Below are 16795 nucleotides of genomic sequence, written 5' to 3'. Positions count from 1 at the left end.
CTCGAATTTCATCAAAATCGGATAATAAATATGGCTTTTGTGGGCCTTAGACCCGAAATCGGAGGATCGGTCTATATGGCAGCTATATCCAAATCTGAACAGATCTGAGCGAAATTGACAAATGATGTTGAAGGGCCTAACACAACTCACTTTCCTAAATTTCAGCGAAATCGGATTATAAATGTGGCTTTTATGAGCCTAAGACCCTAAATCGGAAGATCGGTCTATATGGCAGCTATATCCAAATCTGAACCGATCTAAACCAAATTGACGAAGGATATTGAAGGGCCTAACACAACTCGTTGTCCCAAATTTCAACAAAATCGGATAATAAATGTGGCTTTTATGGCCCTAAGACCCTAAATCGGCGAAACGGTTTATATGGGGGCTATATCAAGATATAGTCCGATATAGCCCATCTTCGAACTTAACCTGCTTATGGACAAAAAAAGAATCTGTGCAAAATTTCAGCTCAATATCTCTATTTTTAAAGACTGTAGCGTGATTTCAACAGACAGACGGACGGACATGTCTAGATCGTCTTAGATTTTTACGCTGATCAAGAATATAGGGGTCGGGAATGGATATTTCGATGTGTTGCAAACGGAATGACAAAATGAATATACCCCCATCCTTCGGTGGTGGGTACAAAAATTGGTGAAGAAGAAAATGCGACCATATTCCGTAGAAGTGGTACTGAGAGCAAAATAGTACACTCATAGAAAAAATTCTGCTAATAGTAGCAAACACAGTCTGCTGGTTGTTAGTAGTTAAGTTTACTGCTATTACAACATTAGGTCTGCTATTATAGCTAAACGTCCCAATAGCTATATATATCTTTCTTCCGATGTGGCCTTTTAAGTGTTTAGTATCCACATTTTAAGTCCGATCCCTGCAAAATCTAGCATAGGATGTTTCGTGTGACGTCATAATACGTGAGCAAAATTTCATCAAATTCGGTTTAGATTTAGATATAGCTCCTATTTATATATTTCATCCGATTTGACCTATATAAGCTGTAGAAGTCACAATCTTGGTGCGATCTTTACCAAATATGCCATGTAGTGCTTTTTGTGACGTCCAAAAATGTGTGCAAAATTCATCAAAATCGGATCAGATTTAGATATAGCTGCCATATACATCTTTTATCCGAGATGCCTTTTAAAGAGAAATTGTGGAGAAGCCACAATTTTGGTCTGATCTTTACCAAATCTGAAACAAAGTGCTTTTTTGAACGTCCTAATATATGTGCAATAGTTCTTCAGAATCGGATCAGACTTAGGTATAGCTCCCATATATATATATATATATTTCATTCGATATGGTCTTTTAAGGCTGTTGTAGCCACAATTTTGGTCCGATCCTTACAAAATTTAACACGAAAAGTTTTATTTTACGTCCCAATGCCTGTGCAAAATTTCATTAAAGTAGATAGTTCGGCCGGGCCGAATCTTATATACCCTCCACCATGGATCGCATTTGTCGAGTTCTTTTCCCGGCATCTCTTCTTAGGCAAAAAAGGGATATAAGAAAAGATTTGCTCTGCTATGAGAGCGATATCAAAATATGGTCCGGTTTGGACCACAATTAAATTATATGTTGGAGACCTGTGTTAAATGTCATCCAATTCGAATAAGAATTGCTCCCTTTGGGGGCTCAAGAAGTAAAATAGAGAGATCGATTTATATGGGAGCTGTATCGGGCTAAAGACCAATTCAGGCCATAATAAACACGTATGTTGATGGTCATGAGAGAATCCGTCGTACAAAATTTCAGGCAAATCGGATAATAATTGCGACCTCTAGAGGCTCAAGAAGTCAAGATCCCAGATCGGTTCATATGGCAGCTATATATGAGGTTATGAACCGATTTAAACCTTATCAAGAACCGACGATCAAGAATATATATACTTTATGGGGTCTCAGACGAATATTTCGAGTAGTTACAAACAGAATGACGAAATTAGTATACACCCCATCCAATGGTGAAGGGCATAAAAATCAATTTGTGTTTGTTTGTAGGTTTGTTTGTTTGTATGTTTGTGTGTTCCTTATAGACTCAGAAACGGCTGAACCGATTTTCTTCAAATTTTCACAGATGGTGCATAATGACTCCGTGGTGAAAATAGGGAACATCTTTTGATATCTGAAGGTGGGGCGGACCCTCCCCCTTACCCTAATCTTCAGAAACGCCAGATCTCGGAGATGGGTGGTGCGATTTAAGCGAAATGTTGTGTTCTCTCATATATAGTACCCTAGAAATAAAAATTTAGTATCCAAATTTCGGATCGGGTACCTAGGGGGGCTGCCCCACCCTAAAACTTACCAAACATATATTTCGACCAATCACGACAATATGGGACTCAAATGAAAGGTATTTAGGATAAGAAAACGTATCTGCTATCTAATTGTCGGACAAAGTGCTAGGGGGACCACCCCAACCCCCAAAACTCCCCTAAATCGGACATGTTTAGCGACCATGACAATATGGGACTCAAATGAAAGGTATTTGCGAATAGAATACGAATCTAATATCCATATGTGGGACCACGTTTCTGGGGGTCCACCCCTTTTCCAAAACACCCCCCAAACAGGACTTATTTACTGACCATGGGAATATGGGACTTAAATAAAAGGTATCTGAGAGTAGAATACGAATCTGATATCCAAATATGGGACCACGTGTTTGGGGGCCGTCTCTGCCCAAAAACATCCCCCAAAGGGGACAAATTTACGACCATAGCATTATGGGGCTCAAATGAAAGGTCTTTGGGAGTAAAGCACGCATTTGATATCAATATTCGGGAAAAGTGTCTATGAGGCCACAATCTCACCCCCCCCCCCCCCCCCCTTCCCACCACACCACCCAAATAGTATGTATTTTCTGACTATTGCAATATGAGGCTCAAATAAAAGGGTTTTTAAAGTGGAACACGAATCCAATATATAATTTCAAGGCAAACTCACTGAGTGGCCGCCCATGCCCCAAAACACTCCCCGGTCATGTTTGCCGACTATGAAAAACTGGGGCTCAAATTAAAGTTATGTGGGAGTAGACCACGTATTTGATATCAACATTAGGGACCAACTGTCTAGCGGACGTCCCACCACCATACCAACGCCCAAATAGGATGTATTTGCTCACCAAGAAGATTTATGTCTTAAAGAGAGTGGAACTAAATATTTATAGTTTTTAGGGCCAATACCCCAAACCGGACATATTTGCTGACTTTTGCAATAAGGTGTTTAAATGAGATTAGAAAACGAATTTGATTTGATATCCAATTTTGAGGCCAATGGCAATATGGGGTTCAAACAAATGATATATAGTTATATGAGAATAGAGTACGTTGTTAATATATTTTCCGGGCTTAGTGTTTGGGTGACACTCCCCCCCACAAAACACCCCTAAATCGGCCATATTTACCGACCATATCAATGTGGAGCTTAAATGAAAAGGGTAGAGCAAGAATTGATACCCATTTTCGGGACCAATTTTCTAGGGGTCTACCCCTTTCCCAAAATACCCCACAAACAGCAATTTTTTAGTGACCATCACAATGTGGGGCTCAAATAATGTTATTTGGGAGTAGAATACGAGATTGATATCCAAATATGGGACCATGTATTTAGGGCTTCCCCCCTTTCCCGAAACACCCCCAAAGGAAAAAATTTTTTCGACCATGCCAATATGTGGCTGAAAAGAAAGGTATTTGAGATTAGAACACGAATTTGATAGCCTGTGTTTGGGGGACGCCTCATCCTGTAAACTCTTCTTAAGCCAATGGCAAAATAGGGTTTAAATAAATGGCATTTGAGGGAAGAGCACCAAGCTGATATTTTTCTGGGCTATGTATCTAGGGGAACACCTCTCCCCCGAAAACACCACTAAATCAGCCATCATGAGAATGCCGGCCTGAAATGAAGTATTCTAAGAATGGAGTACACCTTACATCTCACTTAAATTCGTAGACCAATAACGTTCATGTGGGATTCAGATAAAGGCACTTGTAGGGAATGGATGAAGGGTCCAACCCTAGGATATATTAAGGGCAGGATGAAGGGTCCAACCCTAGCAGTTTTGAGGGCAAGATTAAGGGTCCAACCCTAGTGGTTTTATATTTCATTAAATTATGAATTTTATGAACAAATCCTAACCAGACGAAACGTCCTAGCTGGATAATGTTCAGTTTAATTTTATATTTATTTTACGGGCCAAGTCAGACTTAAAAGTCCTAACTTGTCCTCCTATGAGTTTCTTCCGCTTTAAATAATGAGACAACTGTCTTCGTTGAATGCTATTAGAAGAAGGATTTTATTTTTAACAAAGTTTAAGACTAAGCCTACAAGTGTTTGACAAACTTAATCTGTTATACACTCAAAACAAAAGAAAACATGTTATACAAACGAGAGTGAGAGTACTCACTATAGATCATATGACAAAACGTATAATAAAGAAAGAGACAAATGCTATTAGGTGAGTGATAATGATTCGAGTGTAAAATTGCAAATGAGAGAATAAATCCATGGTATATAAATCAATGGTATAAGTTAATGTTACAAATGGTAAAAATATCAATGGTATAAATCAAAACTCAAAAGAGTGTTTTAATATTTAACGTTAAAGAGAAATTGGTTACACTCAAGCAAAAATCTAAGTTCAAATAAAATTAAAGTGCATTACGTATAATATCAAAAATATAATTATCTTCAATGTGATTTATATAAAAGCTGCTTCTACATGCTCCCCCTCTGCCTCAGAAATCGTCCCGATGATGTGGCAGGACATTCCCGTATCTGTGTGGCTGTCGTCGGTTGCGGTAGGACCTTCTGTTCATTGTAGTATTACCTTCTGTGGCATTTGTTGAAGGTGGTATATTTTCGATGGGTTGTTGCATTATGTGTGTTGTGTCATTGGGTGTAACGTTTTTAGGCTTGAGTATCGGCTTTGTAGTAGTTGCATTCTTGTTCGTCGCAGTTGCATTTTCAAATTGCTCTGTGTTGTCTGTTGAAGAGGCTTTCCTAGGCCGACCTCTACGTTTGAGTTTATAAAGAGGTTTATCAGTATTTCCTTCATATAAGGTTAGGTCTGATGAGTGATAAGTTGCTATTGGAACACTGGGTTGATCCATTGAAGCTACAGTGTAACACGAGGTTCCCTTTTTGTTCAATATTATATATGGTCCATCACGCCGAGGTACCAGTTTTGAAGTGAGATTATTATCTTTCTTACTAAGAATGTGCGTTGAAATAAGCACTCTGTCACCAATTTCAAAGTTTTGCTGCGGTCTGCGTTTCAAATCTGCATATAGTTTGTTTCTGTCTTGCATCTTTTCTTGGCACTCCATTGCAAGGGAAAGGCTATCAGCAAGTCGAAGAAGGTGAGGTGTTATTTGAGGTACGAAATTTTCTGCTTTTACTATAGCTTTTAGATCTGTTTGAACTTGCATCGGTGTCCTCAATTCACGCCCAAATGTCAAATATGCGGCAGTATATCCAGTGGATGCACATTTCGCAGTATTCATGGCAAATCTTATGGATGGCAAATTAACATCCCAGGTGGTATGATCTTGACCAACGTAGATTGACAGCTGCACTTTTAAGTCACGGTTCTTCCGTTCCACCGGGTTGGCTTCCGGATGATACACCGGTGTAAATGACTGCACAATGCCTAAGCAGTAAGTGAGTTTTTGCATTACGCTCGAAATAAATTGTGTGCCATTATCTGAATGGACTCTTCTTGGAATTCCATATCGCAAAAAAACTTCGTTTAATAAAATTAATGCACAGTTCTCAGCTGAAGCAGTTTTTAAAGGAAATAACTCAGTCCAACGGCTACATAAATCCTCTACAATCAATATCCACTGGTGGCCTTGTGGGGTGCGTGGCAGTGGTCCAAACAAATCAATTGCTATTATTTCGAATCTCTGATTGCTGCTAACAGTTTTCAGAAGACCAGCAGGTTTTAAGTTTGAGGGCTTATAGCGTTGACACTCAATGCAGCATCTGACATAGTTTGTGATCTGTTTTCTCATACCTGGCCAATAATAATGTGGCGATATTCGACTGATTGTTCTATCGATTCCATAGTGACCAGCGGTAGAGACGTCATGAAAGTTATAAAGAATCATGCTACGCATTGACTCAGGAACTACCAATTGTCCATTTTCTGATTCTTCCTCAGAGCAAAATCTATATAGAACACCATCTAACATGATATAACCTCTGCCTGTGTATTTAGACACATTTTCGTCATCATTTTCGAATGAATCAATTATGGCTTTCAATGCTGGGTCTTTTATTTGTGCCTCTCTGAAGTCTTCAGCTCCTTTGTGTGGAAAATCGATTTCAATGGCCATACATTCGCACTTTAGCTCATTGTGGCTCTCCAGCAAGCAAGGTGGTCTTGAAAGGGTGTCTGCCACAATATTTTGGCGACCAGGGGTATATTCAAATCGAATGTTAAATGTCTGGAGTTGTAGAGCCCATCTTGCTAGACGACCTGTTGGGCTTTTTAGGCTAAATAGCCATTTTAAGGGCTGATGATCAGTGAGCACCAAAACTTCAGAACCTTCGATATAACCCCTAAATTTTTGAACTGCCCATACTACCGCCAAGGCTTCTCTTTCTGTCGTAGAGTAGTTTTTCTCGGCTACCAATAATAATCGACTCGCATATTCGATTATATGCTCTTCCTCCTTCTCCCCCTGGACTAAAACAGCCCCCAAAGCATAGTTGCTTGCATCAGTTTTCAATATGAATGGCAAATTTTCGTCAACTTGTTTTAAAATCGGTGGAGAGGACAGAAGGTTTTTCATGGTATCAAAAGCTGACTGCTCTCTTTCTGACCATCGCCAAATAGCGTTTTTCTTGATTAAATCTGATAAAGGTTTAGAAACGTTGGCAAAAGAAGGAATGAAACGCCTGTACCATGAGCACGTTTGTAAAAATGACAAAACTTCTTTTGGATTTCTTGGTTTAGGCCTTTCCATTATAGCTTTTGTCTTTTCTGGATCGGGTTTGAGTCCTTTGGTAGTAAGAATATGCCCAAGGTATTTGATGACTGGCTTGCAAAAGAAACATTTTTCTCGGTTGAGATGAAATCCGAACATTTTAAGTCGTTCAAATATTTGTTTTAAATCGGATATATGTGAACCCAAATCTTTTGAACAAATAATGATGTCATCCAAATACGCCAGGATTAATATATTCGGTAGGCCATTGCGAAACTTATCAATAAGACGTTGGAACGTAGCTGGGGCATTTTTTAAGCCAAAAGGCATTCTATTAAACACATATATACCAAACGGTGTTGTGAAGGCAGTCTTCTTTCTATCCTTTTCCGCAACTTTTATCTGCCAGTAACCGGAACGCAAGTCTAAGGTCGACATGAATGGCGTGGTTTTCGCTGAGTGTAAAAGATCATCGATCCTTGGTAAAGGATATGTATCTGCAGTAGTTATCGCATTTAGGCGACGATAGTCAACGCATAGTCTAATTGAACCATCTTTTTTAGGAATCAGAACAACTGGGAATGCCCATGGAGATTCTTCTTCTTGTATGATGCCTTTTTCCAACATTTTATCTAGCTCAGCTTTTAAAACAGTTTTCATTTTTGGCGAAATCCTGTATGGGGCGTTAGCTATGGGTTCATGTGATCCTGTTTTTATATAGTGTTCTACATGAGGTGCTGGAATATCAATGTCCTCAAATATTTCCTTTTCAGCTACCAGTAATTCTTCAAGTGATTTTCTTTCTTTTTCGGTCAAATGTGGACCTTCACTTCGACGGAGCTTTATATCAATTGAATTTAATTCAATTGGTGTGAATATTTCATCGCAATACTCATCGTATTTTACTTTCTTTGGAGGTGGAAAAAGACTTGAAACAGATTGGATTTCGGTATTTTCTGAAACTGAGTCTTTAAAGATTTTGTTTATACTTTTTGGCGAGTAATCATTATTGCCATTCTCGAACCAGGACAAAAAGTCTTTTACAACGTCTGGTGTCTCATTCACCTTTTTAATCGAAGAAATACTATTTAGTATACCCGGTTGATGAAGTTTGAAGCTAAAATTTGTTGACGGATCATCTTTAAAATGCCATATACGTTGGGCTAGGTCCAGAACAATATTATTTTCTTCAAGGAAATCTATTCCTAGTAGGGTTCTGTTTCCTATAGCCTTGGGCAAACAAATGAAACGTATTTTCTTAAAGCGTTTTCCAATTATAATATCCACTACTGTAGAGTATACGGTCTCATTTCTAGCAATACCATCTGCCAGTATAATCTCAGCGCATACTTTTTGGAATGGTACCTCTTTTTGAATTAGCTTTTGATAAAGCTGGTAACCAGCAACGCTAGTTCGAGCTGCGGTGTCAAAATATGCCTCTCCCTGTAAACCATTTACATTTATGTCCACCACTGGGACGTTACGTCCCACTACTGTAGAATGCATGGAATTAAAATCAAGGTGACCATCTCTTGGATCAGTATTCGAATTTGTTTTATTACAGAATGGGCAATTTGAGCGGTAGTATCCTGCTGCTCCACATCCGTAACAGTTCAAATTTGTTTCTGGCCTTTCCTTAGCATTTTTGTGCTTTTCTGCTTCAATTTTCTTGAAACAATTTTCTGCCAAATGGTTTCGTTTTCTGCAGAAAGTGCATCTTAGGACAGATTTTCCCTGATTTTCGGCTGGCTTTGACTTTTCTTCCACCTTATCTTGCCTATTCTCAGCAACAAGCATTTCAATTTCCCTTGCCTTACATAGGAGATCATGAAAAGATGTTACGCTTTCTCTTTGAATTCTTTCTCGGATTTTCAAACTAAGCTGGCTAAATATCATGTTAAGCATAGTATTTTCTGAAAGTTTTTCTGATAGTTGTGCGAAAAGTCGTCGCTTTCTACAAATGAAACTGTCTGTAGTCTCAAACAACTTTTGTTTTTCTTGCGCAATCTCACTGAATATTCGCCAATCTGGTTTTGGAGGTGCAAAGGCTCCTCGTAAAAGATCTACAGCATCATTGAATGTCTTTGCTTCATCCTTGACTCCTTGCCACCAACTGGAAGCGTAGCCTTCTAATAATAGGGGAAGACTAGTGAGTGCCAGAAAGTCTGAAATATTTTCGGCTTCTTTATAGACTAAAATTGTAGCTAAAAAATCTTCTACGTTTGTCGAATTTCGGTTGCCATGAAAACGAGCTGTGCAGTTACTAAATGTCGATTTGACTTCTTGTCTGACGCTTAAACCACTTATGAGTGTTCTGAATTGGGCATCGCTTAAGACCATATTTCGTGAAGCCTCGCTTGTGGTTCCAGAAGAACCTTTTGTACTAGCGCTTGTACTTGCACTTGTACTAGAACTAGTATTTGAATTTGCCTTGGCAACATTCTGAGTGCGGTCCAACTCCATTGCTAATCCACTGTTTAGGGTATCAGTTAAAGATGACGTTGAACGTGGGCTTCGCCTTACAGCCATATATGGTAAAATATATTTTCAAAATAGGGGAACCCTGTTTAAGAGAATCTTCTTCAACCTCGCTGCCTATAGCAATATCACCTCTCTTTATATGGAATATCACTCAAATTCAAAGCAACAACGCAAGCCTTCTTTGCAACGACAACAACGAATGGTCAAACCGATGACTGAGATGATGAATTGCAATAACAACAGAAGCAAATGAAATAATGGTTATGCTGAAGATATGCAACAACAACTACAGAAGCAACAGAAATGATGATCGTGGTGATGATTTGCAACAACACTGGTGGGATTTGACGACTAATGCAATTGAGTATCAGCAAGAACGCAATAATGCACTGAAACCAAACCAATGCTGGACAACAACAACAATACTCCAAGAATAATCAGAGCAGTATGGTCGGACAAATGTTTGATGACGTCAGCACCACGTTGAAACCACAGAAATAGTAAAAATCTTATTAATTTTCAGGAAACTTAAGTTCTTGTTGGGCGCCAATTGTAGGGAATGGATGAAGGGTCCAACCCTAGGATATATTAAGGGCAGGATGAAGGGTCCAACCCTAGCAGTTTTGAGGGCAAGATTAAGGGTCCAACCCTAGTGGTTTTATATTTCATTAAATTATGAATTTTATGAACAAATCCTAACCAGACGAAACGTCCTAGCTGGATAATGTTCAGTTTAATTTTATATTTATTTTACGGGCCAAGTCAGACTTAAAAGTCCTAACTTGTCCTCCTATGAGTTTCTTCCGCTTTAAATAATGAGACAACTGTCTTCGTTGAATGCTATTAGAAGAAGGATTTTATTTTTAACAAAGTTTAAGACTAAGCCTACAAGTGTTTGACAAACTTAATCTGTTATACACTCAAAACAAAAGAAAACATGTTATACAAACGAGAGTGAGAGTACTCACTATAGATCATATGATAAAACGTATAATAAAGAAAGAGACAAATGCTATTAGGTGAGTGATAATGATTCGAGTGTAAAATTGCAAATGAGAGAATAAATCCATGGTATATAAATCAATGGTATAAGTTAATGTTACAAATGGTAAAAATATCAATGGTATAAATCAAAACTCAAAAGAGTGTTTTAATATTTAACGTTAAAGAGAAATTGGTTACACTCAAGCAAAAATCTAAGTTCAAATAAAATTAAAGTGCATTACGTATAATATCAAAAATATAATTATCTTCAATGTGATTTATATAAAAGCTGCTTCTACACACTTATATTGTTAAACTGTTCGTCAAGTTGGCATGGTATTTCGCTAAAAGATCTTTAATTGTCCAAAATAAATATTCCAAGGAAACTTTTGTTCCATATAAAGCAAAAGAAGGCGCAGCGGAGCGAGCCTGGGTCAGCTAGTGGTCTAATAAATACAAGACACATTTTTGAAGTTTGTAGAGTGATAACAACAGACAGACGGACAGGACAGACACACGGACATAGTTAAATCGTCTTAGAAATTTGCGACGATCCGAAATATATATACTTTGTAGGGTCGGAAATTGATAGTTCGATGTGGAACGGTCGGAGGGACATTGCTTAAACAACTTGGAATTTTACGACGATCGAGAATACTTTTAGTTTATACGATTGCAGGCCAATATTTCGAGGGGTTACCATATATCTTTTGCTGTAGCGAAAATTTTTGGCTCTTACAAATGTTTTGAATTTTCTAGTAAAAGGGCAACCCTTTTCCACAGACGTAGTTGCTAAAGGTTAATTCCGTTTATGGCTAGGGTTGATAGTTACTGTATTTCAAAAAAAGTGGCAAATTCACGATTAACAACGAACACTGAAACGAAATTTAGCACAGTTAATATGTAATGAGGACTTCGATTTGTATATCGCAAAGACATTCCAAACTATCTATTTTTTTTCCGCGTCTGATCGTTGGAATAAATATTGGGTTGCCCAAAAAGTAATTGCGGATTTTTCATATAGTCGGCGTTGACAAATTTTTTCAACGGCTTGTGACTCTGTAATTGCATTCTTTCTTCTGGCAGTTGTCAGCTGTTACTTTTAGCTTGCTTTAGAAAAAAAGTGTAAAAAAAAGTATATTTGATTAAAGTTCATTCTAAGTTTTATTAAAAATGCATTTACTTTCTTTTAAAAAATCCGCAATTACTTTTTGGGCAACCCAATGCAATCCATGAAAGTCATTTAGATGAATATTGAAAAACATACCAGTCTGTATTTGCCATTGTCATCCCCTTCTTCCAAAGAATAATAGGAATTTCGTGGTGATGTTCTTCCATACATATATGAGACAACAATTCTTCAAAGCTTTTCTCTCTACAGTATTTCTTCAGGAATTTAAGATCTAAAAAGAATAAAGAGCAAAAGAGCAAACATGTAAAAAGGCGTTAAATTAGGCCGAACTTCGAACTTTGGATACCCACCACCTCGGGTATATATGCAAACCACGTTTCATCGAAATCCGGTGAAAAATGCATACCTGCATGCCCTATAGCAGCTATATCGATATATGTTCCGATTTGGACCAAATACTAATAAGTACAAATACAATCGGTAGCTACATCTAATAATGAACCGATCTCAACCATATACGACACGGATATCGATGGTCACTGTGTCAAATTTCAGTGAAATCGGATTATAAATGCTCCTTTTATGGGGCCAGGACTTAAAATCGAGAAATCGGTCTATATGGCAGCTATATTCAAATCTGGACCGAATTCGGCCAAGTTGCAGAAACATGTCGAAGAGCCTAAAAAACCCCACTGTCTCAAAATTCGGCATCATCAGACAATCAATGAGCCTTCCATGGCCCCAAAACCTTAAACCGAGAGAACGGTCTATGTGGCAGCTATATCCAAAACTGGACCGAATTTCAGCAAAATCGGATAATAAATATGGCTTTTATGGGCCTAAGACCCTAAATCGGTGGATCGGTCTATATGGGGGCTATATCAAGATATAGTCCGATATAGGCCATCTTCGAACTTAAGCTGCTTATGGACAAAAAAAAAGAATCTGTGCAAAGCTTCAACTCAATATCTTTATATATAAAGACTGTAGCGTGATTTCAACAGACAGACGAACGGGCATGACTAGATGGCCTTAAATTTTAACGCTGATCAAAAATATGTATACTTTATAGGGTCGGAAATGGGTATTTCGATGTGTTGACAAAATGAATACCCACCCCCATCCTTCGGTGGTGGGTATAAAAATTGAGGTAACTTTACTAATTTCACCGTAACCGAAGAATTTTGGCCATTTTTCGATTTTAAAACAAGTACATGCGTGCTAAGTTCGACCGGGCCGAATCTTGTATACCCTCCACCATGGATCGCATTTGTCGAGTTTATATATAAGGATATAAGAAAAGATTTGCTCTTCTATTAGAGCGATATCAAGATATGGTCCAGTTTGGACCACAATTACATTATATGTTGGAGACCTGTGTAAAATTTCAGCCAATTCGAATAAGAATTGCGCCCTTTGTGGGCTCAAGAAGTAAAATAGAGGGATCGATTTATATGGGAGCTGTATCGGGCTATAGACCGATTCAGACCATAATAAATACGTTTGTTGATGGTCATGAGAGAATCCGTCGTACAAAATTTCAGGCAAATCGGATAATAATTGCGACCTCTAGAGGCTCAAGAAGTCAAGTCCACAGATCTGTTTATATGACAGCTATATCAGGTTATAGACCGATTTCAACCATACTTGGCACAGTTGTAGGATATCTTATAAGAATTGCGACCTCTAGAGGCTCAAGAAGTCAAGACCCCAGATCGGTTTATATGACAGCTATATTAGATTATAAACCGATTTGAACCATACTTGGCACAGTTGTTGGATATCATAACAAAACACGTCGTGCAGAATTTCATTCCAATCGGATAAGAATTGCGCCCTCTAGAGGCTCAAGAAGTCAAGACCCAAGATCGGTTTATATGGCAGCTATATTAGGTTATAAACCGATTTGAACCATACTTCGCACAGTTATTGGATATCATAACAAAACACGTCGTGCAAACTTTCATTCCAATCCGATAAGAATTGCGCACTCTAGAGGCTCAAGAAGTCAAGACCCCAGATCGGTTTATATGGCAGCTATGTAAGGTTATGGACCGATTTCAACCATACTTGGCATATTTATTGGATATCATAACAAAACACGTCGTACAGAATTTCATTCCAATCGGATAAGAATTGCGCCCTCTAGTGGCTCAAGAAGTCAAGACCCAAGATCGGTTTATATGGCAGCTATATCAAGTTGTGAACCGATTTGAACCATACTTGGCACAGTTGTTGGATATCATAACAAAACACGTCGTGCAGAATTTCATTCCAATCGGATAAGAATTGCGCGCTCTAGAGGCTCAAGAAGTCAAGACCCCAGATCGGTTTATATGGCAGCTATATCAAAACATGGACCGATATGGCCCATTTACAATACCAACCGACCTACACTAAAAAGAAGTATTTGTGCAAAGTATTTGTCCCCATCCTATGGTGGAGGGTATAAAAAAAATGTATGGTGAACCCAACAAAATCAAAACCTGGCTACGTCCCTGGAGGGGCGCTATATCCAAATCTGAACCAATTTCTATTAAATTCACCAGTAATATCGATACTCATTGAAACATTGTGCCAAATTTCGTGACATTCGTTTCACAAATGACGATATTGTTGCCATATTTGTCGAAATATGACGAAAATTTGTATGGGAGATATATCCAAATCTAAACCGATGTCTTCCGGTTTCAATAGGTTTTCCTATCTGGGGCCTAAAATATGTGTGTGCCGAATATGAAGACGATGGGATGAAAATTGTGATCTGTACTTTGTACACAAATTAACATGGACAGAGGGACATTGCTATCGGGTCAGAAAGCGATTCTGAGTTGATCGGTGTAATTATCAATGGATCTATCTCTATTCCTTTGGGGTGTTACAAACGAAGTCACTACCATGTACCACAGTAGTGGTGTAGGGTATACAAATTGTAAATGAAAAATGTGTGAAATATCAACTTTTGTTGAAGTTTCTCACAACTAAACACAGAGTACCCTGCTAATGCTAAAGCTTGTTGAACATTTTTTTTTTATTTTTTTTTTATTGAAAAAGGCAGATAGTTTATACTCACCCATTTGAACGCCGGCCACATAAATTGATGTTAAAAATGCAGGAAACCTTGGATGTCCAATTATATGAGATATAATATGCCTCTCATAGAAGAAGGTCTGAAAAACCATTTTAATTTTGGGATTTTGATTTAACAGTTCTAGCCAAACATTTAAATCTTCTTCATAATTGCCTTTACAATAGCATAGTGTTAAAGTGGTGATATTGGTTCGAAGATTTGGACAACATGGGATACGGTCCCAACAGGAATGCAAAAATTTCATCTTGAGTTCTTTCAGCGAGGGAATTTTCAACAAGGTCTCAACTTTTTCCCATTTTTCGATGCTATCGAGTCGAATTTCTAGCTTTTGAAGATACTTGAGGTTACAGAAAGCTGATATTTCAGAGTCTGATGGATCCATAATTAAAGTCTTCAGGTTAGGAATCAGGTCCAATACTAACTGTTCAGCGTCATTGAAGGTGAGATTATTTAAGTGTTCACTATGCCCATCCAGCTGGATCCAATTGCGTGATATGTTTTCTTCCAAAACCAGAGTTTCTATAGCATGGGGTAGGGGAAATTTTCTAAGATATATACGAACTTCTTTAGAAGAATAGGGTAAATCTATCGTCAATTTCCTTAGGTTGTGCTTCAGAGATAGAATTTCTTTCATGTGATTAAAAGTCAAAGTTGAACGAATAAAATTCAATTCTTTCAGACTTCTATGTAAAATGAAGCTGTTGTAATTCGAATAAGGGATGCAGCTTAGATTTAAGACTTCGAGTTGGGGAAATGAATATCCTAACCTATATACACTGATTTCCTTATCACAGGTTTGGCAACCACGCAAGGTAAGCGACTTTACGCCCGACGCTTTGTCCAAAAAAGCTTCCAAGCAAGACAGCTGTACATCCAATACCTTCAATGATTTCCAACAGTTGGGTTGATAAACTTGCTCGGCATCCCAGTTGGTTCTTAAAGAAGTATCTCCAAATTTGAATACCTCCAGCTTTAGCTCGCTTAACAGCTTAAAAATGAGTTGACATTCATTGTTTGAAATGTAACCTTTCCACAACTTCAATTCTAATTCCCTTAAATTTTTCATCTTTGGTAAATTCTCCAATAATGTTGCAAAACCCTCTGGAGATCGATGTGTAACCTTTAATGTGGACAATTGCGGTTTCTGTGCAGCTATCTGCTTAATCACATCCAAACTAATATGCGCGCCATCAATACACAGAGCTTTCAGTTTTGTAAAGGGCCGATAGTCCATGAGTTCGTCAGCCGATAATTCTTCAACGCACGCTGCATAATATCCCAGAAATTCCTTTAATTCATTGGGTGAAAGCACCAATCGATTCATCTCACCCCCATTGTAAACTAAATTGTAAACTCGATGCGCTTTTATTTTCAAATGGCGATAATCAATGGGCAATATGTATTTGTCGAAAACATTTTGGGTTGCACTACACACTTGCGCCAATCTGAATTGGTCTTTCAAAGGTAAATATTTAAATATTCTCTCTAGGATATTCTCTAACGCAAAAACTTTCTTTGAGTTTTCAACAGACATTTTGACTAAAGTTCTTTATTTTTGGTTTTTTGCTATTCAATAGTCAAAATTGTTTTTCCACGAATTTTTATTGACCACTCATAGTTATGTTATCTGGTTGCTGCTATTTATTTATTTCTCCTGTGTTATCAGTTTTTATGTTCAAAAATTTTCTTCCACTTCAATGGTGTTCTTCCACCAAAATTTCATTGAACACTGGGGGTTATGTTATCTGGTGGCTGCTATTTATTTCTCCTGTGTTATCAGCTCATGTGTGTTTGTATATTGCTGTACTTAATATTCTCATTTACATATATAGCAATACCTCCTCCTCTTCCCTCTCTATTCGCAAATATTGAGCTAAATCCAGCAATTCCGTATAAAGCATTTTCATCACTTGTTATGTTAGTTTCCGATAGTATTATTAGATCTGTTTTATTAATAATATTTTTTATGTATGTTAATAACGCATTAAAATTTTTTCTAAGCGATCTTATATTAATGTGTAAGATAGATAAAGGAAAATTCATAACTTCATTTTTGATTTCACTAAAATTGTTTATAGTTTCATATATGTAATTCATTACTGCGGGATTTATATCCAAATTTTAGTTTTCTTTTTTCTGTTTCGTTTTGCTTTTG

General features: G+C 37.7%; 1 protein-coding gene across 2 annotated transcripts in view; it reads right to left on the bottom strand.

The window, feature by feature from the left end:
- The window catches only part of LOC131998188 (uncharacterized), a 60630-nt gene extending 44045 nt beyond the window's left edge, over positions 1-16585 (bottom strand). The window contains exons 1-2 of one of the 2 annotated variants that reach the window (XM_059370631.1): positions 14623-16585; positions 11685-11820 (exon numbers count right to left, since the gene is read on the bottom strand). In XM_059370631.1, coding sequence (XP_059226614.1) covers positions 11685-11820; positions 14623-16174 — 1688 coding nt within the window. In that variant the 5' untranslated portion in view covers positions 16175-16585. The remainder of the gene's footprint in view (positions 1-11684; positions 11821-14622) is intronic. The other variant, XM_059370636.1, reaches the window with a different exon arrangement.
- Between the last annotated feature and the right edge of the window lie 210 nt (positions 16586-16795).

This window comes from Stomoxys calcitrans, chromosome 1 (assembly GCF_963082655.1).
Source record: "Stomoxys calcitrans chromosome 1, idStoCalc2.1, whole genome shotgun sequence".
NCBI lineage: Eukaryota > Metazoa > Arthropoda > Insecta > Diptera > Muscidae > Stomoxys > Stomoxys calcitrans.
The sequence above is the reverse complement of the archived record's forward strand: the minus strand, read 5'-3'. Positions and strand labels throughout refer to the sequence as shown.